Source organism: Cervus canadensis, chromosome 22, assembly GCF_019320065.1.
Source record: "Cervus canadensis isolate Bull #8, Minnesota chromosome 22, ASM1932006v1, whole genome shotgun sequence".
NCBI lineage: Eukaryota > Metazoa > Chordata > Mammalia > Artiodactyla > Cervidae > Cervus > Cervus canadensis.
In genome coordinates, this window is record NC_057407.1 from 9,546,961 (window position 1) to 9,571,707 (window position 24,747).

Consider the following 24,747-nt stretch of genomic DNA (forward strand, 5'->3'; position numbering starts at 1 on the left):
TTATGGGTTTGCCAAGTTAAAAAATATACCATAGATAGATCAGAAGATAAAACCAAGGAAATCTCTCAACATAAAGCCAAAATACAGGCTGTGTGTGTGTGTGTGTGTGTGTGTGAAAAAACAGAGACATGGAGATTGAATCCAGATACCCAGGATTTACCAGAATTTGTGGCAAGTGAGAACAAAGAAAACTGAAGGAAAGAAAAGATTAAAAAAGTAAAAGAAGATTTCCAAGAGCCAGAAGGAACAGTTTTCGTATTGAAAGTGTCTGTCTGTTGCCCAGAAGGGTAAAGAAAGAGCCATTGCCAGAATTGTCCCTATGAAATTTCAGAAAAACAAGAACAGAAAACCTTAAAGATTTCCATAAATATACACCTTTCTAAAAGACATGAGAATCATGTCTCCCATCTCCAGCATTGACAAGCAGAAGACAGTGGTGCAATGGTCTTCCAAGTCCTGAGGAAAAAGAGTTTTTAATCTACAATTCTGTCATTGCAAAAACAAACTCATTTTCAGATGAGCAAGGACTCCAAATATTTACTTTCCCTGTACCTTTGCTGAAGTAATTCAAGATGAAGATCAAAAAAGAAAAATAATAATTCAAGAAATAATTAGAGTAACCTAGCTGTCCTGTGAAAAATCCCATGTTCTGCTTGTAGCAGGCCTGGAAAATGGTCAGCCCAGACTGGAACAGAAACTTGGTGGGATCCAAGAAAAATTTCTTCTGGAATAGGAGTGAGGTGGATTCCTATCAATAGATAGAATGAAGAAGTTGAAAAATGGTTGGGAAGTGGTGAGAAACCAGAGAACTCTTCACAAGGGGGAAGGGAATTAGAATTCCCATGCAAAGCAGAAAAACTCCACACAAAAATCACAAGCCAAGTAAATACAAAGCAAACACCATGAGACACAAGTATGCGTGATTGGCAGCTACTAATAATGATAATGTATTTATGCCAGAGGTACAAACATTCTTTGAGTGGGCCAAGGAGAGTGCCATTGAAAAAGCTCAGGGGTGAAAATGCAACTCTGGTCCTGTAAACAATGTCTTAAAATTACAAAGGCTACAGATAGAGGAACTGAAAATAGTGATTTAAATATTCAGAAGTTGGGGCTGGGATGGGAGTGGGTAGGGAGTGACATAAGTAAGCTAGGTCTGGTAGAGAATTATGGGCACGCTCAGCGATGTTGGTAGCAACCAGAAGAACCCAGAGAAGTGACTGGGAGAGATTTGTCCTGGCTAGGAACACTGGGAGAGAATCAGGATGGGGTGCGATGGAGTGGCAGATATTGTTCCTTTTCATCAAAATGCATTTTATGAACCATTTTATTTTTTGTTCAGTGATAATTGGAGTAGGTTCCGAGTTTGCTATAATTGGGATAGGTTGAGAATTTGTTGATTGTCAATAAAACAAGTGTTTCTGAGTATCTTCTGTTGTTTTAACTTTTAGATAGATGCTAAGAAAGATGGGGAAAAACCAATTTAACCTCTACCATAAAATAACTTAAAGGCCTGTTGGCCTTTACTTTCTGCCTCCTTTTTTAGAATGATAAGACAGAAAGCAGGTATGCATAAATAAAATGTTTTCTGCTTCTATTCCATATTTTCTGACACAGCGGCTGAAAACACCATTTTATCTTGCTCTGTTGAGAAACTTGAAGTGGTTTCTCCAGATTCCAGCCTGAACTCTTCCTGCTCTGCTCCCTAACGTTAGATTTTTGGCTCCTCAATCCTCCTGTCAGCATCTCTGCCATTCCTGTCACTTTAAAAGACCTCTCAGCTCACCATTCTTTTTTTCCCTTTAAACCTTCCTTTTTAGATCGGTATCTGGCCTCTCCTGCTAGATTGTGCACCCCCTGAGGACTTGGAAGGCTTTGATGCCTGCCTGCCTGCCTGCCTGCCTGGGCTCTGGAGGAGGCTGTGGATAGGCAGTGATTTCAGATGAGACCACAGGAGACAGGTGGAGGGAAGTGTTAGCATATGGGACCTAGTACTGGCACAGGCATTGCTCTCGGTGCTTAGGTATGACCGAGAAGGGAAGTGCTGTGAGAAGCCTCTTCCCCCAGAAAAGAACTTCATTCCTATGGAGGTTTATTTATATAAACATATAAGGGTACAGAAATGTGATACGTTTTGAGCACAGTTAACAGCAGCTCTCAGTGGCTCTGTCTTTGAAACATGCTGTTGGAGTTTGTGGCTTTGTCGCTAAGATATGCTGGGCTCTGAGGTACCCTCTGGAGAAGAGAGGTGACCTAGCTGGAACTCCCTACAAGTGTCTGGTATTCCCTCTCCTTTGCCCTCCTCACAGTCGCTGTAGCTGGAAGAGACAGTGCATCGTTTGAGATCACATGTGGACAAGATGGGCTTGTAGCTGCAGGAATATGGTAGGAGACTTGGCTTTTAGTCCTACTGTGTGTCATTCATTGTCTATGAGCTCCTATCTACATTCCTTTTGGTTGTGATTAATGGATATGACTTTGATTGACTAAAGTAGTATTCATCCTAACTGTATATGGCTCCTCCATAGAAAAACTTTTGGAATTCTAGAAGGGGCTGTGATCTGTCTTTTGTACTAAGTGTTTCCCAGAAGATTTTCATGGAAATGCAAACCCGAAAAGATATGCTGGCTGAGATTTTTGTTGGAATAATCTCGAGGGTAGTGGGGTAGGTAAGGTATAGCCTAGCTCTGAGTTGATGTTGGAGCTAGGTGATGGGTACATGGGTTTCATCATACTCTTCACTTATGTAGATGCTCAGAGTTTTTCATAATAAAGTACCCTCAAGGTCAAGGAAGGGATGACTTTTGTATTTCTGTTTTATTGTATTTTTCATAAGTAATTGTAGTTAGTGAGGTCTTTAGATGTTTTTGGCATTGATTTTAATGATCAGAGACCATAACAGAACTAAATTAAGGTTAGACTGGAGAGAAATCTTCAAATTAGTGTTCATTAATCAGATTTTGTAGAGCATTTATAACATGTCGGTGCCTCAATTACCAGTCAGCTCTCCCTTCATGGACAGAAAATGCAAGGAAGCAAAGTTAGAATAAGGTGCCAGAGAGCTGACCTTTTATAGTCTGAGAGTATGGAGGTGGTGGAGTATGGGAGGAGTGAAGGCCCACCACTGAAATTAGACTTGAGGGCTGGATCTTGCCTAAGAGCCTATCTTCTGGGACCCCACTACCACCACCACCGCTGATTTTGCCCCATTCTAACCTGGTGTTCACCTTCTCTTTTGTCTCCGTGCTTTAACCTTACTTCTTTCTCTTATTCCTTCAGTATTTTCTCACCTCACCTTCTGCCCTCCGAGACTTGAATCCATCCATCTTGATCTCCTTAGGCTAGTTTTCCCATATCACGTCCCTTCCTACCCTAGACCAGAAGCTGGCCAACTGTTCACTCCTTTCCTTCCTCTCTGTCTTTTAGTGAATGACCACTAGTGTTTGTTAACAAATGTGATTGGACCATGAAGTGGCTTAACAACAGGCTGAGGCATGGAGCCCCATTCTGGTAGCCTTAAAAGATTTCAGGCAGTTGGCAAGTAAGAATTCTAAATAAAAATTGAAACTACCACCTGTATTTTTTCAGGCCGTTGATGCTCTCTGCCATCGGCTGCATCCTCCCTATGGCACTGGTAAGTGTGGGAAGGGCTGGTGACAGTTCTGGTGGGCTGCTGAATTTCTGTTTTCTGGGGGAAAAAATCTATTTGCAAGCTGTGCTGTTAACTCGTCCCCAAGGACTGGACGGCTTGAACCAACTGTAGGAGACGAAAAAGATGAAGAAGCAACTAACCATGCTCAGGGTTTTCCTGGGGAGCTGTTGTCAGGAGTGGAGGCTATTCAGTATGTGCCCTGATCCGTATATCAAACTAGCATGTCCTGTGCATTACTTGAATAATAAATGTATACAATCCAAGTGCTCTGGGATGTCAAGTAATATCAGTTAAATTTCCTGAAATTCTGAATACGTTTTCCCCAAAGGTAGATGTTGGCTGTGTATTAGAAAGGATCCAGAATGTTGTATGTACTGAGCATCTCCTTCCATGGCAGGATTTATCTCCCTCTGGTATTTTAAGTGCTTTGTGGTCAGGGGATCAAAAACGTTTGTTCCAGTGATTAATTTATAAAATTTTGATACTTGAATTTTTCTGGGGAAAGAGTTTGGTGGAAATCAGAAAAGAAATTTGAAGCTCTCATGTGCTAACGAACTTCAGGTGGACTTGGGGTCCTGTGATTTGAAAAACAGATTCACCATAGTCTGCTTTCTGCTTGGGGACCTAACAGAAAATACATACAAGAGAATTGAAACACAGAGTGGGGCAGCAAGTCATAGGAAGGCTAAAATATAAGCCAGTAACCAAATTGCTGCTGGAGTTGCATTTTCTAAGCTCCTGGAATCCTGCATCTGTCTCCTTATACTGAGTGGGTCAGAGGCCGCATAGATCCAGAAGTTTTATCTTACCAAGATAGTCTCCATTCCAAGTTGACAAGCCCTATTCGCTATTTACAGTTTCACTTCTCTAGTCTCTGAAGCCCTTAGATCACAGAAGAAAGTGCGTCCAGAATATCTCCTGAAATGCTGAGGTTGTGGACTTGTGTGCTGTTAGCCATGTCAGGAATGGCTTGCTGATAACAGCAGCTAAAATCCTCATGTACACATCACTGCATCTCTGTGAGAAAATCTTAGCATCATTGACTGCTATCCAGGATTTCCCCCTCAGGCCTCAGGTCCACCTCCTCCCCACCCACCCCAGCAAACCCTGCTTTGAAGCAGGGATAGAATTGTATGGACACTTTGTATATTCTTTATTTAAAAAACAGAAAGGAGAACTTGATTCCCCAGCAGTCACCTACACCTTTAGGTGTCTGCACAGGTGGTAACTACTGAACATGTTTTGAGGGCCTGTATCTGGAAAGTACTTTTTAAAGGTCTCTCCCAAACACAAATTACGGAGGATGACAGAAGTTTGCTTGCAACCTCTGGGAAATACTGATGTCCAGCAGCCAAGTCCATTTTGACATTCATGTAGCCAAGTGCTCCCTGAAATAAAGATCTGAAAACCATCTGAGGGTATTGAGATTGTAAATGTCATGGCAAAGCCAAGCCAGATTGGATGTTCAATACAGAGCAGAGTCCAGGCTGGATGATGACAGAGGTGACCCCACGGTCCTTTCAAGCTTCACGGAACGCTCTCCAGAGCCTTCTGACCCATCGTGGGTCAGGTTTGAAGGCAGAGGGAATGAGAGGGAAGGGCAAGGAAGATGGGCTACCCTTGACCATGATCTGACTCCATCTTTGACTCTGAAAGCCTTCTCCAGACCACCCAGGGACTTCAGGACCCTCCAGTGTTTGATGAACTATATACCACTACTTTCCCTCCCTCCCTCGAGGGTTTGGTGTGGGAGGTTTAGAGGGATCCGGAGTGTTGTGAAGTTAATGGCATTGCAGACCTACTTATACTAAAATTCACATTGTCTAGTCAGTTCATCTTTGGTCAGAACTATGTATGTTCAAAACTCTGAAGGGGATGTTTTCATTCTGAGGAGTACATAAAAGATCAAAATGAACTATTCTGATGCAATGGTGTAAGGGTCAACCCTCTGTTTCTTGTGACATTTGTTTATTCAGAAGATTACTGTTGAATTAAAGTTGGCAAACTTTCTCTCCAACTTCATGAAAAATTGAAAATATACAAAGACTTTTAAAGAATTGTACAGTAGATATCCATTTGTCTACCATCTAGATGATACAGGTGCTAACTTTTTCCTGCATTTACTTTATCATGTATCTGTCCATTGATCAATTTTATTTTTAGCATTTATTGAAGTATTACTTAACATTCCATTAAACTCATCCATTTTAGAGTGTACCAGTAGAAGAGTTGTAGTAAATGTAAACAAATGTATAGCCATCACCACAAGTTATAGAACATTTTCATCAGCCAAAACGTTCCCTTATATCCATTTGTAGTTAGTCCCCACTCCCAGTCCCAGGAAACTACTGATCATCTTACTGTCTGCATAGATTTGCCTTTCCTAGAAATTTCATATGAATTGAATCTTACAGTATGTAGTCTTTTGTGTCCGGCTTCTTTCACTTGACATGTTTTCAAGGTTCATCCATGTTGTATCATATGTCAGTAATGTTTTCTTTTACTGCCCAGTGAGGATTTTCCATTTTATGGATATATACCACATTTTGTTTATTCATTCATTCATCAGTTGATGAACATTTGGGTTGATTCCAGTTCTTGGCTCTCATGAAATATGCTGCTGTGATGGTTTGTATAACGGTGTTTTGCATGGACATGTTTTCATTTCTCTTGGATAGACATCTAGCAGTGGGATTGCGTTTAACATTTTAAGAAACTGCCAAACTGTTTTCTGAGGAGACTCTGCTATTTTACATTCCCACCAGCATTATATAAGTGTTACGGGTTCTCCACCTGCTTGCTAGCACTTAGGTATTGTCAGTCTTCTGTATCATTCTAGTGAGTGTGAAGTAGTATCTTGTAGTTCTAATTTGCATTTCCCTAATGACTAATAATGTTGAGCTTTTTGAGTTGTTTGAGTTCTTTATATGTTCTGAATTAAGTTCTTTATCAGATATATGATTTGCAATTATTTTTTCTCTTGCAAATCATGTATTTTGTGGCTCCTCTCTTCCATTTTCTTAATAATGTCCTTTGAAGAATGAAACTTAATTTTGATGAACTCCAGTATATCATATTTTTTCTTTTAAGGGTTGTGCTTTCAGTGTCATATCTAAGAAATCTTTACCTAAAAAACCAAGATTGCAAAGATTTTCTTCTGAAAGTTTTATAGTTTTCAGTTTCATTTAATACTGTGAACTATCTTGAGGCAATTTTTGTGTGACATGAACTAAGCATTTAAGTTCTGTATTTTGTATAGTGATGTTCAGTTATTCTGGAACCATTTGTTGAAAAGACTGGTTTATCATCTGTTGAATTACATTGGTACCTTAGTAGAAAATTAATCATAAGTGTATGAGTTTACTATTCTGTTACATTGATCTGTATATATGTCTGTCCTTAAGCCAGTACCCACTGTCTTGATTACTGTAGCTTTTTAGTAAGTCTTGAAGTCAGATGGTGTAAGTCTCTTCCAACTCTGCTCTTTCAAGGTTGCTTTGGATATTCAGGGTTCTCTCCATACATTTTAGGGTCAACTGTTAATTTATACCCTAACCCCCTGCTTTGATTTTGATTAATTTTGATTGCTGTGTTCTGTCTCTAGCTGCATTATGATAGCTATGATCACATGTAGCCATTGAGCATTTGAAATGTGGCCAGTTCAGATTGGTATGTGCTATAATTATGAATACAATGGACTTTGAACAGTTAGATGGAAAAAAAGATGTAAAATGTAGTTCATTAATAATTTTCAATGCATTAACGTTGAAATATTTTAGATATATTCAGTTAAATAAAATATATTTATCAATCCGGGTGCCCCCTCCAAAAAAAAAAAAAGAAAAATATATTTATCAATAAATTTTAATTTTTATTTGCCACTATGTAGAAACACATTTGTGATTTTTATATATTGGCATTCTATTTTTTTAACCTTACTAAACTTATTAGTTCTACTGGTAGTTTTGTGTCTCTTTTTGTGTGTCCTTTTTCTTCCCCCCATGCTTTGTTAGGGCCTTCAGCACAGTGTTAAATGAAATGATGAGAGTGGTCTTCCCGGTCATGTCCCTGATCTTAGCATTCACTGTGTTGTTATAGAGTATAATGTTTTCCTTAGATACCCTGTATTAGATTTAGGCAGTTCTATTTTTCTTCCTAATTTGCTAAGAATTTTTATCTTGAGTGATTCCTCAGTTTTGTCAAATGAGTTTTCTTGTGTCTATTGAAATGATCATTTGGGTTTTTTTCTACTTTTACTTTGTCAATTCAGTGAATTGCTTTAGGCGTTTTCACATGTTAAATCAGCCTTTTATCAGAGTTGTGTTAGCTTCATAAAGTGAATTTGAAAGAGGTATTCTTTCCTGCTCTCCTTTCTGAAAGTGTATTCAGAAATGGAAAAAAGCCTCATACATAAATAAGACTTTTAATTTTCTTATTACATGTTGATCTTATAGAACCTCAAATTTGTCTTGAATGTGACATGGTCATGTGTCCTTCCCAAGTCATTAAGTCTATTTTGGTTATCAGTGGTTGTTTATCACCCTTTTTGGAAGAGGTTTGACCTCATTATAGGTTCTTCTTGGGGGGTTTCCCTGGTGGCCTACTGGTTAGAATTCTGGGCTTTCACCACCATGAACTGAGATCTCACAGCTTTGTGGCACAGCCAAAAATGAATGAATGAATGAATGAATGCTCTAAGACCTACTTGATAATGCATACATAGGTACATACATAGATACTTTTAAGTCCTTCTTGGTAATACATAATCCTAACCACTCACAGGTTATTAGTTGCTTGATCAAAACAGTCCAGCAATAGTTTGTCTTGGTTCTGCTGGAAGACTCTTGTTTTCCACAGTTGAACACATAAAAAGAGTGGAAGACTTTTCTCAGTTACCAAGTGTCAACTTTAATAGATTCAGAATGGATTGCCAAGCTCTTTGAGCATTACATAGTAATATGGTGTGAATACTTGGCTAGTTCTTTCCTGAGCTCAGCTGTCTGCACTCTGAGAATGACAGATTTTTATCTGTAATGTTTTAATATCATATATTTGTCTTGGCCCTCTTGCTAAAGGTAACTTAAGTAGTGCCCCCCTCCCCCACACATCACCTGACATCTCTTCCTCTGGGAGACTGCTGCGGGTGACAGTGGGTGGTGAAGTCAGTTCTGTCCTGACCCAAATCAGGGAGGAGGTGGCCTCTCTTCGGAGACTACCTGTTAGCGTAAATTCTCCTAGGTACTCTTCCTTAACCCTGTGCTGCTTTTTGCTCAGAGCCCCTTTGTATCCTGACTTCCCTGTAGATCTTCTTGGTGTCCATTACTGGGCAAGGTGCCATCATTCTATGTTTTGCTTTAATTAATGGTCTCAAAATTCCTTCACATTCATAATGGATTAATTGGGGGAAACTGAGTCCTTGACAGTCTGTGATACACTGTGGGCAATCACAGTACCTCCTGTAGAAGACTGGAGGGAGGCGCCTGTGCCTACAGCGTTGTATATATTGATAGATCCTCAGCAGTTGGCTTTGAAAGAATAGATGGACATCTATTCAGTTTTATAAGGTGCTGGACACATCACTGACTCGATGGACATGAGTTTGAGTGAGCTCCAGGAGTTGTGTGCTGGAGTGCTGGTGTGCTGCCTCGTGTGCTGCAGTCCGTGGGGTCGCAGAGTCGGGCACGACTGAGCGACGGAGCTGAACTGAGACACGTCCTCTCTTCACGTTGTCAGTTCTCACCAGAACTCCACTGGAATACTGAGCTGGTCACAGTGGACCTGTGGTCATCAGTAAAATGTTCAGTTTCCTTGGCGGCCCGTGTCGTTTCCGCACACGGAGGGGCTGCACCTGGTATGCTAATTCTGAGGCTTTATTGCTGTTGCTCGTGCTGTTGAGATCAAAGGATCAGGCCAGGTATGGTGTTGAAGTTCTCTTTCTTTGGGAAGGTCAAGAAATTTCATTTTGGGAATTCCCTGGCGGTCCATTGGTTGGGACCCCACTTTTCCACTGTAGGGAAGTAAGCTCCCACAAGCGGCGCACTGCAGCCAAAAATAAATAAATAAAATAAAACAATATAATTTTCAGGTTGTAAAAATATATTTGTATCCAAAAGGTATTCTCAAGCAAATTTTAACATTTATACCAAATGCTTTGTCTCTGTTTTCATTCTGTGATAGTGGTCTTTGTGGATGAATAGTTTTGTTATAGAGTCAGAGGTTTTAACCAGGGGTGTTTTTTGCTTTGTTTTGTTTTTCTGGGTTTATATAAAAAGTCCAAGCCTGGAGAGCTTCTGCAAGTAACACGCCTAGCTGGAGGTGCTCGTGTATGGCCTCCTACGGCAGCTTCAGCAAACATAAATCACATTAGGGAACCTATAGCTCTTTTGCTTACTTTGGATTCTAGGTCCTTATTTACTGTAGATAGGATGGTTTTGTGTAAGTCTGAAATCAAACTAATTTCTTTGAAGGGTTGCTAATGAAAACAAAGTTTGAAAAATCGAGAGATCCAGGAAATTGCTTAAGAGTCTGAACATAAACGATAAAACAGAACCAAGAATCAAGCCTGGACCTGCAGTAGAGAGGAATGTGTGCATTTCTCAAAGTGTAAGAGCACTCTGGAAAAAAACTACATTATAATTTGATTTCTTTTTTTCTTCTTTCTAGGTATCTCATTCAGTTGCTAAACTTATATTAGTTAATTTCCACTGGCAAGTTGCAGAGATACTGGACAGGTAAGGTATTTTGGGGGAGGAAGAGATGGCATTGTCTGTAACTTCTCTCTGCCTGCCCACACAGTGGTAATAATTGTCTGTGTTATGGAGAATATCCTTACAATGTGCAGGTTGTATTTTTAAAACACTGGGTCATATTTTATAGCCTTTTTTCTCTCAGTATATGGTGAACATTTTCCAATGTTTTCAGCATATTCTTTCTGTACCCCCAGTTTTAATGGAGGTACAGTATTTTATCATATTGATGTTCCAGCCTACTCCAAACCCCTGTTGTTGGACAGTGAAGTTAGGTCAGAGTTTTTATGCTATCATTAATGTTAAATCAGTGCCCTTCTAGATAACACTTGGCAGTATCTCCAGTTATTTCTTTCAGACACATCAAGTGGAATAAATGACTTAGTGCTTATTACCTTCAGCGAAAAAGGTCAGCTCATTTACCACCATACCTCCAGAACTGGAGCTCTGATTCCCTTTCTGCTTTGTGTTTTGTAGATACAAGTCTAATTCTGCCCAGCTGCTCGTTGAGGCCCGAGTCCAGCCCCAACCATCGAAACATGTGAGTGTCCCCTCCTGACGCACTCTTGCTGTGGCGCTCACAGTTACTGAGAACCGTCTCACTTTGTTTAATCTTCCATTTCCGATATCATTTGGAAATTCTCCTCATAGACGAGGAGTGAATCACTGCCCGCCCTCTCCAGCCTCACCTGTCTCCTGCACTCACATGCAGCCTGTTCTCTGTTCCTGCTGTGTTCTTGGGGTGCCCACTCACTGCATGCCTCTTTAACCCTGCTGGTGCCTCCCTTGGCCAGGAATGTCCAGATCCTGTCCCCATCTTTGCTCGTGAGAACGGCACTCTCCTTTAAAGACCCGAATCCAAGCCATCTCTCACAAAACCTGTCTCCTGGGAACATTCCCCTCCAAACTCCTTTAATTATATCTTTCTACCTTTACATGTACGTTTCAGTGATACACTCATGTCTTTTTAGCTCCCATAGTAGACTGTAAGTGCTTTTTAAGTTTAGGAATCATATCTTACAGTGTATAGCAATTTCCTGTTGCTAAGAGTTAAGTCAGCATTTGTCAAATGAATGGGGGAGAATTGGGGCTCGGATCACCATATAACTTATGTAGCTTCTTAGAAAATTTCCAGGAACATACTAGACAGAGTATGGTCCTTTTCCTCTAATTATTTTTGGTATTCCCAGTGAACTAACAAGAACCTCATGTTAGGTTTTCACTGGTTTGTGGTTTTGGCTGGTGTCCCCAGACTGTCTTTGCCAGTTTGTGTAGCAGAGTATGGGTTCTGGAGCTATTAGAGGCTCACACTTCAGCCCCTAAGAATCTATTGGCTGGGTTTATAGTAGTTGTTGAGAAGCAACTCTGTGCCATGCTGAATGAGGGCCGTTGTCAAAAGAAACCCAGTAGCCTCCCAAAGAAGGTAGATGGAATGACCTCTCAGGACCCTGACAGTTCCGAAATCCTGACCTTATAAGCTACTGTAAGAGCTCATTTCCATCTTCTCTCTGCTTCTCTAAACTCAGGGGTTCACCAAGCCTAGCTCCACTATCACCTCCTTCGAGAAGCCTTCCTGATAATACATTTTTCCGCTCAGAACTGGCACTCACAGAGCCCATACCTGGCAGTTGAGTTCCGACCCTTGTTGCAGGCTGGCTCACGTCGCTTACCTCCCTGCAGGTGCCCCCGGCCCACTCCCCTCACCACTGCGCAGTGTGTATGCAGTTCGTGCGGAAGGAAAACCTCCTCTCTCTGGCCTGTCAGCACCAGTTCTGCCGCAGCTGCTGGGAGCAGCACTGCTCAGTGCTCGTCAAGGACGGTGTGGGTGTGGGTGAGTCCGCCACGGGGTCATAACAGGCTGGCGGGAACTGTTTAGCTTCAGGTCTGCCCCTTCTGGTACTCAGGTTTTCTTGTGAGCCTAACTGAAGTTTTCAAAATCGGAACCATTGGTTTCCAAACATGTCAGTCTGAACAATGGCAAAGTTTACCCTAGTCCTGAGCAAGATCCGAGAATTAAGGCTAATGTTTGGGCGTTTATGTAAATGCTGGTGTGACGGCAAGGCTATATTCTCTTGCCTTTTAGGAAAACTGTCCTTTAAGCTGCCTACCCTGTCTATCTTGATTCTCAAAGTGGTAGCCGTACCTCAAACTCCTAGAGGGTTTACTGTGATTTAGGTGAGCACAAATCAAACTTGGTGATGAGTTAAAGGAGTCTTTGTTAAATTATGACTTCATGATATTAAAATCAGCATTATATTAATTATATCTGTAAAAGCTCACTCTGTTGATGGTAATCACATGCACATCACAAAACTAAGTTGTAAGTCAAGAACCCTCTGGGATTTTTTTAAGCATTTTTTTTTAATCGGTGCTATTTGTGATATATACTGTTTAACTGGTTTTGGCTTTTTAGTGTTTTGTTTTTGTTGTTTGGTTGGTTTTGGTTTTCATGGGTTTGTTTGTTTTTTTCTTTTTGTTGTGCTGTGTAGCTTACAGGAGCTTAGTTCCCTGACCCAGGGCTCTGGCAGTTAGAGTGCAAAGTCTTGACCGTTGTACCATCAGGGAATTCCCTGTCCTTTAAAAATTTTTAATAATATTTTAGTTGCATCACTATGTAAATATATTGATTTCTCTCTTCTTTGAATAAATTCTGATGCTTCCGGGGTTCCCTGTGTAAAATGTGAATTTGTTGGGTGAATTCAGCAAATACATTATAGGTGTGTCTTCTGTGATACAGTTGTCCATCCGGTTGTCTTTGTTCAACAGGTGTCTCTTGCATGGCTCAGGACTGCCCACTTCGAACACCAGAGGACTTTGTGTTTCCATTGCTGCCCAATGAAGAACTGCGAGACAAATACAGGCGCTACCTCTTCAGGGACTACGTGGAGGTATGCCCAGCCGCTGCTGTGCCTGGTCTTCCTGAGTCCCCTTCTCATCAGATGCTCACCAGTTACTCTACAGAGGAGGCTGCCAGTAGATGCTTTCCATCTGAAGGAAGAGCTGCACAGCTTTTAAAAAGTTTGAAAACTCTAGAGTACTAGTAAATCCCAAGTCTGTTTCTTCCTCACTCTGTATCCTTTGACCCCTTATAGTCCTTCTCTGAGCCTTGGTTTCTTTCCTATGTAGAATGGTCAGGCACGCCCACTTTGTGAAAGTGAAAGTCACTCAGTCATGTCCGACTCTTTGCAACTCTGTACAGTCCATGGAATTCTCCAGGCCAGAATACTGGAGTGGGTAGCCTTTCCCTTCTCCAGGGGATCTTTCCAACCCAGGGATCAAACCCAGATCTCCAGCATTGCAGGCAGATTCTTTACCAGCTGAGTCACAAGGGAAGCCGCTCACCCCCCTGCCCCACCCGCCCCAATACAGAGTTACTTAAATAAGCTATTGTATGTAGGGGGATAAACATAAGTTAGGCATATCTCAGGAGTTGCTGTTCTATTCCCTTCATTGTGTGAGTCAGCCCAAAGAAGCGGTGTTGCTTCTTGGGCGATTTGGCAATTTGTTCGAGTTCTCAGAGTGGTCACTTTTGGAGTCCTTCCCCTCTGTTGGGCTACCTGTTCAGGCTTGCTGGTTCCACGCAGCATAATTTTGATCTTTGCCTTTTATTCCTAAGCTTATTGGATTGAATGATGGTCTGGGTCGTCTCATGCACAGGCTGAAGGAAAAACAAAAGGCCTTGTTCCTGGTGCTGTTTGCTGCCTTTGGTAGATGCCTGAGGGTTGTTGAGCCCCTCAGAGTCTCATGCACAACTGACTGGGCCCTGTTCCTTTCCAACCCTAGTCCCTATGCACTTTCATCTCAGAGACACAATTCTGTATTCCGTTCTGTCATCTAAGCTTAGGTCATTCTTAAGTTGTTCCCTGGTTTAAGCTAAACATTCAAAGGGCATTTTCAGGACCCGCCTAATGTCTGGTCTTCATGACATCCATCATGAATTCCTGTAGCCTCTTGATGGAAGAACAGGAGGCGTTTGAGTACTCAGGGAGGTCTAATTTGGAGGCACCAACTAGGGGATGTCCTCATTGTTCCCACCTTGGTATGTTCACAGAGTCACTACCAGCTCCAGCTATGCCCTGGTGCAGACTGCCCCATGGTTATCCGGGTACAGGAGCCCAGAGCTCGCCGAGTACAGTGCAATCGGTGCAACGAGGTCTTCTGGTAAGAGTGAGTGTGGGTGCCGAGCAGCCCTGGCGGGTGCCTTCTCCTCCTCTCAGCATCACTGCTGTGGCTCTTATGAGGGCGGGGCTGGGAGAGGCAGGGCCTTTGGGCCAGAAGAGCAGCGCTGTTCCACGTGGGCAGGTGTTTGACGATACTCAGTCTGGAGACAAGAAGGAGACACAGACTCTTGGAGAATGTGCTGGGGTTTATGCTACTAAGATTCAGGGCCCAGAGACTGCGTGTCTGTGTGGATGTAGATTTATCTGCACAGAAAATTCACATATTGCCGTATATGAAAGCTCCAGCCACCAGCACTTTAATCTTTCTCTCTGTTGGCCATTCTGCTAATTTTATAACACTGCAATTCATAAATGTGGTTTACATCTATCTGGGGTTTACTCTATTCAGCAAACATGATGGAACTAGCTGAAGCATACTGAAGGCTTATCAGTGGAACCACTCTCTCCTGACCACTTTCCCTTCATTGTCACAGCGGCTGCATGTGATTGGTACTGCTCTTCCCCTTACTTATAGGTGAGGAAAGCGAGGTGCAGATAATGGCAGAGCCTTCATTTAGGTCCAGACCTGCGCCCTGTTTGCACCTCGCTGGAAGAGTCACAGTGGGGCTTCAGTGAAAGTAGGGAGAAAATGGGGTCCGTGTGCATATGTGCCTGCCTTTCAAGGCATGGTTGAGGGAGTCTGTGACTCACCAAACGTTAAGAACCACTAATGCGGTTGCTCTCCACCCTTTGTGTCCCACGTTAGGGCCGTCTTTCCCTGGGACATTTGGTAGGCTACCTGCCTGAGAGCCTTTATCCAGAAAGTCATGTTGGCTTGGACGGAAGGGGAATTAAAAACACAGGAGCCTGGCTGGATGAGTGTCAGAGTTTTCCTTTTCTGATTCTAAGTTTCGGTCTCATCAGAGGTAACATGCCCCTCAGACTACACAAGTACCGACAGCGTGCATCCGGTGGGAACCTCGAACTCAGATAAGCCAGGGCTCCCAGGCCTGGATCTCACTCCTTCCTTGGGTAGGAGTTGAGTCCTCTTCTCAGAATACACCCCCGAGCCCTTTGAAAATCTGAGTTCTGAATTTGATATCCTGTTAGGAAGGATTGACATCACCTAAGATATTTAAAACAAATGTCTCATTTGGGTTTATTGAGAGAAGTCCCCCAGGACTTCAGAATAATCCTGGGTAAGTCAAGGTCTCGGACGCCACGAGAGGTGACTTTTTACCTCTTGGAAAAGCTCTAATTCCAGATCTGTTGGCTTGGACAGAAGGAAAAGGAAAAACACAGGATCTGACCTAACGGTTATCTTTTCTGGTTTTAAGTTTCAAGTGTCGTCAGATGTATCACGCCCCCACAGACTGCGCCACAATCCGGAAATGGCTCACGAAGTGTGCAGACGACTCTGAAACAGCCAACTACATTAGTGCCCACACTAAAGACGTAAGGACTGTATCTTACCTGTCATGGGTCTGCCCTCCCTAGTGCCACCCAGGGCCGTGGGGCTCGTGATGGAGGTGGCAGACCCTTGCCCCGGCGCGGCAGAGTTTGCAGCAGTTTATCTTAGCGTGCACCAGGTGCCTTTCTTTTAATGAAATGCTAAAATGCTTGGAGAAGTTTGGCCCTCAGGAAGACTCATTAGATAGAAACTAGGTTTTACTGAATGCCTCCCCAACGTTAACAGCCCTGGGAGGGAGGTGGTTGACAGCCACATCAAATAAGTAGCAAAACTCTAATGCAACCCCCAGGCCTGCCCAGTTCTCATTCTGGAAACGTCCCATGGGAAAGCATGGCCCGCAGCCCCTAGAGTTGCGCATGACTCAGCACTCGGGCCCTAGCCGGTGCCAGTCACACGCTGAGGCGAGGCACCCTGCAGCGCAGCTGTGAGCATGACATCATGAAGTAAGGCCCTCTTCATGGCCGTGAAGCGCCCGGCATCAGACTGGTCCCCACTCTGTCTGGGGCTGCTGGCGTCTCTCAGATGGGAGTGAGCTTTGGAGGTGATTTCCGTGCCCTCTTCTGGAAGTCGAAGTTCAGGCAGGCTGAGCGGGCCCCAGTCCAGGGTGGCAGCTCGTAGGCTGCGCTGCCATTCCTCTCAAGTGGCCAGCTTTTTACTGACTCAGCTTGAGCTTAATCCGAGCGGCCTCCTGGCAGGGACAGATGGTGGCAGACTTAGCAGGGCTCAGCCTGGAGTGTTTCAGGGCCAAACCTGCTGACTTCATTTCCTTGAATTGCTGTTCCAGCCTCAGCGACCCGCCACATTTAAGTGAGAGGCTCCTCCCCAGAAGTGCTCGCACGATGAGCTGCTGGGCACGGGTGCCAGGAGCTTTGTGTAATTTGTCTTAGAGCCGGCCTGCTGGTGTGTGAGCCTAACGGCGCCCTTCTGTCTCCTCAGTGTCCCAAGTGCAACATCTGCATTGAGAAGAACGGCGGCTGCAATCACATGGTGAGCAGAGGCCTGTACGTTTTGCTTGTGTGACCTGAAGCCTTTGGTCAGCGTGCCCTTAACATGTTCTCTTCTGTTTCCCTCCGACAGCAATGCTCCAAATGTAAACACGGTGAGTCCCAAGCTTGGTGCACCAGGCCCAGTGGCACAGTCTCTGTTTCTTGTGCATGGGTCTCCACTGCTTTTTTTTTTTTCCACTGCTTTCATTTTACAGTGATTAAACAGGGTGGCTTCCGTCACTTACAGTCATGAGGACCAGAGTACAGCAGCTCTGGATTTGCTGATTTATTATTTCTTGGTCCCTTAAATAATCCTGCTGCCAACTTTGGGATGGCTCTTACACCCTCACAAATCCTCAGTCATCCAAGAAGAACATTTTAGTGTGTTCTTTTGATTTTTGCCAAGGCAGGTAAGTAGCATGGGGCTTTTCTGTGCTGTCTGACGGACACCATTTAGAGCAGGCTGCCCATGGTTCTCCTGGAAGCAGTCAAATCCTAGTTTGCCTTGAGATTTTATAAAAGTTTTCAGAGAGGGTTTCTGGCCTCCTTCATCTGGCCGGTGTAGGTTCCACAGAACCGTTGGTTTTGCTTTCCTTCCTGCCAGATCAAGTAAAGAGATAAAACTCCTTCAGGTAGAATGTATGTCCAGATAGACTTCTTCCACAGCTGCTGACATGCCGCCCAGCTGGCCCTGAGAGTTTCTCTTTGTAAGAGCCTGGCCACTGCTGTCCCTGGATCCTCCCAGGATCACACTGTAATCAGAGTAGTCAAGGCAAGGTTTTAGAAGGGAACGGTGATGCCGAAGTGTAGAATGAAGATAAGCCAAGAGTAGTGGCGTGTTTCCTCAGTGAAATTCCACCGTCTTCTCTGCATGTGTTTGAATGAGAGGGACGTGCACAATCTCCTTAGAACAGTGCATAAGGCATGCGTACAGTTTAAAGAGAAATGCCTGAGTGCACACCCCAGTACCCACCACAGGCCTGGTATTGCAGAGTCCTCGGTGTGTCCTCTCCCCATCCTTTACTGGCCAGAGTTAACTACCATCCCTCGTGTTGCTGAATAGTTTTACCACCTGGGTGGGCAGCCCTAAGCAATGTAGCAGTATTTAAGACAGCAGACACAACCTAGCTGACTGAGGCAAAAGCTGTATTGCACTGTTCCGTGAAGCCTCCCAGGAGAAGAGAAGTGAACGACCGCTGGGTCTAGCTTTTGGCTCTAGCTTCCCCAAGTTTTACACAAGCCCTGAGGAAGTCAGTGAGCCAGCTTATGAGAGTGAATCATGGGAAACAGTGATTACTGCTGTCTGGGTCTCTGGCAGTCAGAACACATAACCGTGGTTGGCCCCTGTCCATTAAGGCACAGTAATTGTTCAGATATATAGCATCCATAGGGGATCTCTGTTTTTCCCTCTTGGCTTCCTCAGTGTGAAAACAGTCATAATTCTGGGCATGAACTATTGGGTAGCAGTGGGTTTGATAAAAATGTGCTTTTTCTCTTTTTTTGTTGTTTGTTTGGTTTTTTTTTTTTTTTTTGGTCACACTGGCTTGCAGGATTTTAGCTCCCCAACCAGGGATTGAACCTGGGCCCTGGCAGTAAAGGCACTGAGTCTTGACCACTGGACCACTGGGGAATTCCCATAAAAATATGCTTTTTAAGAAAGAAGAAAAAGGGGGGAAGTCTTCATCCCCAGTTTCATGTACAACACCTAGGACAGGTGTTGAGAGGGGGAGGTCGACAGGAGGGCAAGGTGAGGCCAGGGGTCCTCAGTCGGACACGTCGTTCTGCTGCTGAGGAGGCACTGACACAGCAGACCCGTGGCCTCTGGACGGTCAGCGTCTGCCTGTGTTGGATTAAAAAGGCACTAAGCGTATGCGTTCTTGAAACGGAGACCACCTGCAGGCTGTCGTTCAGATCGGCACGGACCGGCTGCGGGGACCGTGGGCTGTGACGGGCCTGAGACGTGTCCACGCCCTCTGTAAAGGGGCGGCCGGGGAGCGTCCTGGCCAGGTGATCCCCGCAGCCGGCTCTGTCCGGCCTCCTGCGCCGCCCGTGCCTGTGGACGAACGTGGGCCCGCGTCGTGTGTGTCAGGGCTGCATTCTCTGTCCCTGCAGACTTCTGCTGGATGTGTCTAGGAGATTGGAAGACCCACGGCAGCGAGTACTACGAGTGCAGCCGGTACAAGGAGAACCCCGACATCGTCAACCAGAGCCAGCAAGCCCAGGCCAGGGAGGCCCTCAAGAAGTACTTGTTCTACTTTGAGAGGGTAGGCGTCCTCTCCTGCACCTGCTTCTCGAGGGTAGGCTTCTTCCGCTTGGCCCTGCTGGGCAAAACGCCCAGTGACCGGTGGCTGCAGCGGCGCATGCACACCGGAGTCAGGGCCTGGAGCGCCGGCCGGGCCGAGTGCTGCCTCCAGCTGCGGCTCTCAGGCTCCCCAGGGCGGGCACAGCCAACTGGGAAGGACCTGCCGACCCTGTGTGATGCTGAATTGTGAAGGAGAGGGAAGGACCATCAGGTGGTCTTTATCCATCCAGTGCCACGTTTGTTGTTTGTCTTTAATTGAGGTATAACTGGCTTACAATGTTCTGTAACTTTCAGATGTACAACGTAGTGATTCAGAATTTTTAAGGGTTATATTCCATTTATCATCATTATAAAATACTGGTTACATTCCCTGTGCTGTTCAGGGTATCCTTGTAGCTTATTTATTTCTCACACAGCAGTTTGTATCTCTCAGCCCCCAGCCCGCATCTTGCCACGTCCCCCAATCCAGTGCCGTCTTAATAGTCAGATTCAGAGGGCAGTTTTCCCTGGAAGCCCACAGAGCATGGAACCTTTGGTTTCTAAGCACAAGAGACCAAGAGGCCTGGGAGTACCTAGCTTTGCTTTGTCCTCAGGGCTAGAGTCCTATTGCTCTAAGCGGGTAGAGTGATCTGGCAGGCACATAGGGGCTCTAGACAGGATTGGTACTGTGGACTGAGGAAGCTGCCTCGTGCGCTCCCGAGGACACACAGCCCCCATCAGCTAGACAAGGCTGTGACCATTCTGAACAGCCAGCCACCTTCCTGGATGCCTGCAGCTTTCTCTCTCCTCTGACCCCACAGTGGGAAAACCACAACAAGAGCTTGCAGCTGGAGGCACAGACATACCAGCGGATTCACGAGAAGATCCAGGAGAGGGTCATGAACAACCTGGGGACCTGGATCGACTGGCAGTACCTCCAGAACGCTGCCAAGCTCTTGGCCAAGGTTTGTCCCCCTCAGTCTTCCCATCCCTTGTTCTCTGTGAGGCCCAGGCCTCTTGAGGGTGGGAGGCACTGTCAAGGGCAGGGCTCACCCCCTGTGAAGTCCCGCATGTGCCTGCTCATGGGTCCACATCTTCCTGGGCTGTGCCCACTGAGGACCCTGCCCTCCCTGGATATCCAGGGCACTCAGTATTCCAGTGCCTCTGCCTGCGGGGACAGAACCACAGGGAAAATGAGAGCCCTTCTCTTCTTTTGTCCCATCCATGCATCACTCAGAGGAAAATAAGAGATTGTCTTTGGACAAGTATTGAGATAGATGTGTGGACTCTGAGGTCCGACTCACGAGGGAAGAGCCATTGAGGCAGCTGCTGGTAATAAATCCCAGTGTGGAGAGGAACCATGGGTGTTCTGTAACCATTTCTGTTTCACTTTTTGCCATGTTGTCCCCCAGTTCATCTTTTATTTGCCTTGGCCTCATCTCTTTCAGGCCAGTTCCCGTAGAGCCAGGCTGATTTGCATGGTGGGGTAAGGCCTGTATCAGCCCCGTGAGGTCCGTGGAGTTAAGAGTCATAGACACAGATCCCTTGTCTTCTGTTGCAGTGTCGATACACCCTGCAGTACACGTATCCATACGCCTACTACATGGAGTCCGGGCCCAGGAAGAAGCTGGTAAGGGAAGCCGTCCTTCTGCTCTGCCCTCTTAGCTTCAGAGGGGCCTTCTCTGCCCGCACCTTGCAGGCGAGCAGGGACCAGACCCCTGGTGGCTGGGAGGGCAAAATCAAAACAAAACTGGCCACTGAAAAATTTTGATCCCCGGGCCCCGAATAGGCATTTCCAGAGTGGATCTCAGGTACTGCCATTTCATGTAATAGGACTAGGCAGGTGTACTGAAGCCGTTAACAGCTATATTTTTTAGGGTGGCTGGCTGAAAATATCCGTGACCACTTGGGAACCAGTGCTTATGTTTTGGGAGGATACCCAGCATGCATGTTCCTAAATACTGTGGCGTTCATTTACATCTTTGTGTAATTTTCATCTTAGATAGGGATTGTTTCCTCCCCAATTAATAAGGTGATTCACACTGATTGTTCAAATGTTGAAAAAATTAGGAAAACATTTACATCATCCATCATCCCCCCAAGAAAGAAATGAGCACTGTTAGTATTTTCCAGCCTTTGAAAATTAGTACTGTTTCTATAATCACGGTTATATATATGACATTTTTTGTTACAACAGTTTTTGCAGCTGTCATTATTCACCAGGCTGGAAAATGCCATTTTTTAATAGTTGCATAGATGTCCCATTATATGGTCGTACCATCATTTGAGGCGTTTATTCTTTCTGTTTTTCACTGTCACAAATAAGACATTGGGAAACCTCTTTGTGCAAGAGGTGTATACTTACTAAGTCAAATGGTTTGAAAATTTTGAAGATTCTTGATTTTCAGAAGGGCTGGAAAAAAACAAAGTATTCAGTGAGCGCAGAGTCTGTGAATGTCCACTTTGACTTATTTTTGCAGCAGCCATTTCCCCGTATGTCGGGAGCACTCTCCTCTGTGGCTTCAGTCCTTCCCCTTTCTCTGGGGGTGGAGGGCGAGTGCAGCCTGGCCACGTGGCTGTCCTCTGCAGGCAGCCGTTGGGCCGGCCTCTGGCTCTGGGTGCAGGAAGTAGGACTGCCCTCTGAGGACAGCACCCGGGCTGTCTGGAGCTCCTGCGAGCCTGAGGTGCTGCCTCTGCCCCTCCCGTCTGCAGGCCCTGCCCTGGCTACCGTCCCCACTCCTTTTGACCTTCCTGCTCTACCCATACAGTTTGAATACCAGCAGGCTCAGCTGGAGGCTGAGATTGAAAACCTGTCATGGAAGGTGGAGCGGGCGGACAGCTATGACAGAGGGGTAAGTGACTGCTGTCCTCTAGGACCCTCTGGCAGGCAAGGGAGAGCTGGTGTGGTGATCGGTCCCATGGTGGCTGGCCTAGGGGCTGGAGGCTGCCGCTGAGAAGGATGGGGAGGGCCGTGCTTTTGACTCCTCGGAGCCCGTGGCAGGGGGTGGCTTCAGCTAGCCCATCCTCAAGCGGCTGGGCCATGCAAGCCTGTGTCTTGCTTCCCTGGTGCAGGACTTAGAGAACCAGATGCACATAGCAGAGCAGCGGAGGAGAACGCTGCTGAAGGACTTCCATGACACCTAGGCTGGGACTCGGGCGCGCCGGCTGAAGACGATGTGGCTGCGAGGTCTCCCGGCTGCCGTGCTGCATGCTGCAGGCTCCCTGCCTCTCATCACCCCAGGCAACAGCCAGGACCCCACTCCTGAGAGACACTGGCCACACACCTCTTAGTCGATTTCTGGTTGTTTTTTTTTTCTCCCCCCTCCTCTTTTTGCTTTTTGTTTCCACCAGGGTAGAGGCCCCGTTGAATTGGCCTCTTCTCAGGACCGTCAGTTCCCCCTGGATAGTTGCTGGGAGGGAAGGAAAGTTTTTTCTGAATGACTATTAATAGTATTAGATCATTACAACTTACATAATTTTCAAAGGCTGTACAATTATACAAAAAAAACAAAAAAACAAAACCAGGGGGCAAACAAACCATAGAATGACACAGAACCCTTTTTAAAAATAAACTGGCATTGGAGTGTTTTACCCTCTAGCTATTTTACTTAGAACGTAATATATATACACTGTCCGCCCCCCCTTGCCTCAGGATGTCTGCTGCACAAGGGCCCCAGGTGGTACTTGCTTTCCAGATTCACACGCCTTTGGCCACAGCTGGAGCCCCAAGTAAAGAGCATGGGTGGTGGGAAATGGGGTTGGCCTGTGTAACACCGTGGTGTGCAGAGAATCACGCCGTGCCTCCTGCCTGGTCCTTGTAGACCCTTCTGTGATCAGGGGTACTGCCTCACCTTGGCAGTTAGAAGACAATACAGAACAGAATCTTGCCCCCGGGTATCATGTCCAATGGCACTGCGTGTCTATGGACTCATTTATCTTGAAAGTGAGCTTTACCAGGGCCTGGCCACTCAGGCTAGAGCCCACAGCAGAGCGCATGGATGAGCTGTGGCCCTCCAGCACAGGGGACATGAGTTCAGCACAGTTTTCTTTTGTTTCCTGAAGAGAGAGATCCACTTTTAAAGGGAATCATTCCCCCAAAGACTTGTTTTACCTCGGCCCCTTCTTTTGTGCCAGTGTTCCCATGGAGGGACTCCAACCAGGTTCACACACAGCCATACCTGACGCTGGCCTGCTGCGCTCTCCTCTGGTGAATGTCAAGGTCAGAGTTCAGCAGAGCCCTCCCTAGGGCTCTGGTCTGCCTGGCTCAGGGGCTGTGTCTGCACAAATTGTTTTTATGTTAACCTGGAGCGTTTGTCTCCATGACCTGCTCTGGGGGTGGGGTGTGCTCCCCCTCGCCTGGCTTCCAGTGTTGGAGGGCAACACCTCTGGGGTCTGGAGTCTGAGGCTGGTCGAGGGGTTCCTAATTGGTGGTCCCTGCTCCTGTTCCAGGAGGCTGGCCAAGGAAAAGGCCAGTCTTTTCACAGTGCAAAGGAACAAGCAGTTTGCATGGTATCCTACTTGTCCTGAACCTGGTCCTGTGGGCCTTTCCGAAGTTACATCTGTGATTCCCGGGGTTCCTGCAGCTCTTGTTCAGGGCCCCCTTGACCTCCCGGAAGAGTTGCTTGGAAATCTGTGAATAAATATTGTGTTGGAAATTCTTTGATATTCCAACATTTTCACCTCAGTCAGTAATTCCCCCAGGTACCATGTTAGTTGCAAAGTGAATCTCTCTTGGAAGACAGAGGACAGTTGTAACTCTTGGGGTCACGGGGTCCATGGTTGGCTGCAGGCCCTGTTTCTCCCCAGTCAGGTTTTGCCTCTTCCTGTCATCTCCTGCAAGGAAGGGACCATGGGGTGGAATGAGAGGACAAGTTAGTATAACAGACGAACCCAGAATTGCACAGCGCTGAGCCAACCGAAGGAGAGTGTCCACCTAGAGGTGGGGTATGACCGCTTCGTTGGCACATGGAAGATCCCAGTGTCTGGAATGTTCACCTCTCCCTTGAGTCCCTTGGGTGTCACCGCCATGGCAGCAGCAGGACCCGAGTTGCAGCTCTGTTCCTTAAATCCCACCCTGCGCATTGTTTGGACTGTATAACTACTACACAGTGTACTTGCAGCCAGCTGTGACCCCCAGCCACCGGAGCGGCAAGAGGTTCTGTGCCCAGACCGCAGCCTGCAGCCCTTGACCTGTGGAAAACTTCCTTCTGTGCCCCAAGTGGCTGTCTCTTGCTAACATCATCAGGAACATGGAAAAGTTCATGCAGAATGTTTCTGCCCTGCAAAGGAAGGCACAGTGTTTTCACAAATTTACCATATATCTTTGTTTTCTTCAAAGAAAAAGTTGAGGCAATGTCATCTGCTCAAAGTTGAGTGGTTTATTAAAAATAAAGTTTCTGATTATAAAAGTGCGTGTGGCATCTAGAACTTATTTTGTTGGACAGTGGTTTC

General features: G+C 45.6%; 1 protein-coding gene across 3 annotated transcripts in view; it reads left to right on the plus strand.

The window, feature by feature from the left end:
• ARIH2 (ariadne RBR E3 ubiquitin protein ligase 2) overlaps positions 1-22,887 on the plus strand; it is a 36,619-nt gene extending 13,732 nt beyond the window's left edge. The window contains exons 2-15 of one of the 3 annotated variants that reach the window (XM_043443109.1): positions 3,589-3,634; positions 10,316-10,383; positions 10,876-10,939; positions 12,079-12,229; positions 13,165-13,286; positions 14,450-14,559; positions 15,896-16,013; positions 16,966-17,016; positions 17,107-17,128; positions 19,128-19,279; positions 20,118-20,261; positions 20,858-20,926; positions 22,065-22,148; positions 22,369-22,887. In XM_043443109.1, the coding sequence (XP_043299044.1) occupies positions 3,596-3,634; positions 10,316-10,383; positions 10,876-10,939; positions 12,079-12,229; positions 13,165-13,286; positions 14,450-14,559; positions 15,896-16,013; positions 16,966-17,016; positions 17,107-17,128; positions 19,128-19,279; positions 20,118-20,261; positions 20,858-20,926; positions 22,065-22,148; positions 22,369-22,440 (1,266 nt within the window). In that variant the 5' untranslated portion in view covers positions 3,589-3,595 and the 3' untranslated portion in view covers positions 22,441-22,887. Of the gene's footprint in view, positions 1-3,588; positions 3,635-10,315; positions 10,384-10,875; positions 10,940-12,078; positions 12,230-13,164; positions 13,287-14,449; positions 14,560-15,895; positions 16,014-16,965; positions 17,017-17,106; positions 17,129-19,127; positions 19,280-20,117; positions 20,262-20,857; positions 20,927-22,008; positions 22,149-22,368 lie in introns of all 3 variants that reach the window. The other 2 variants (XM_043443108.1, XM_043443107.1) reach the window with 2 other exon arrangements.
• Positions 22,888-24,747: the final 1,860 nt, after the last annotated feature.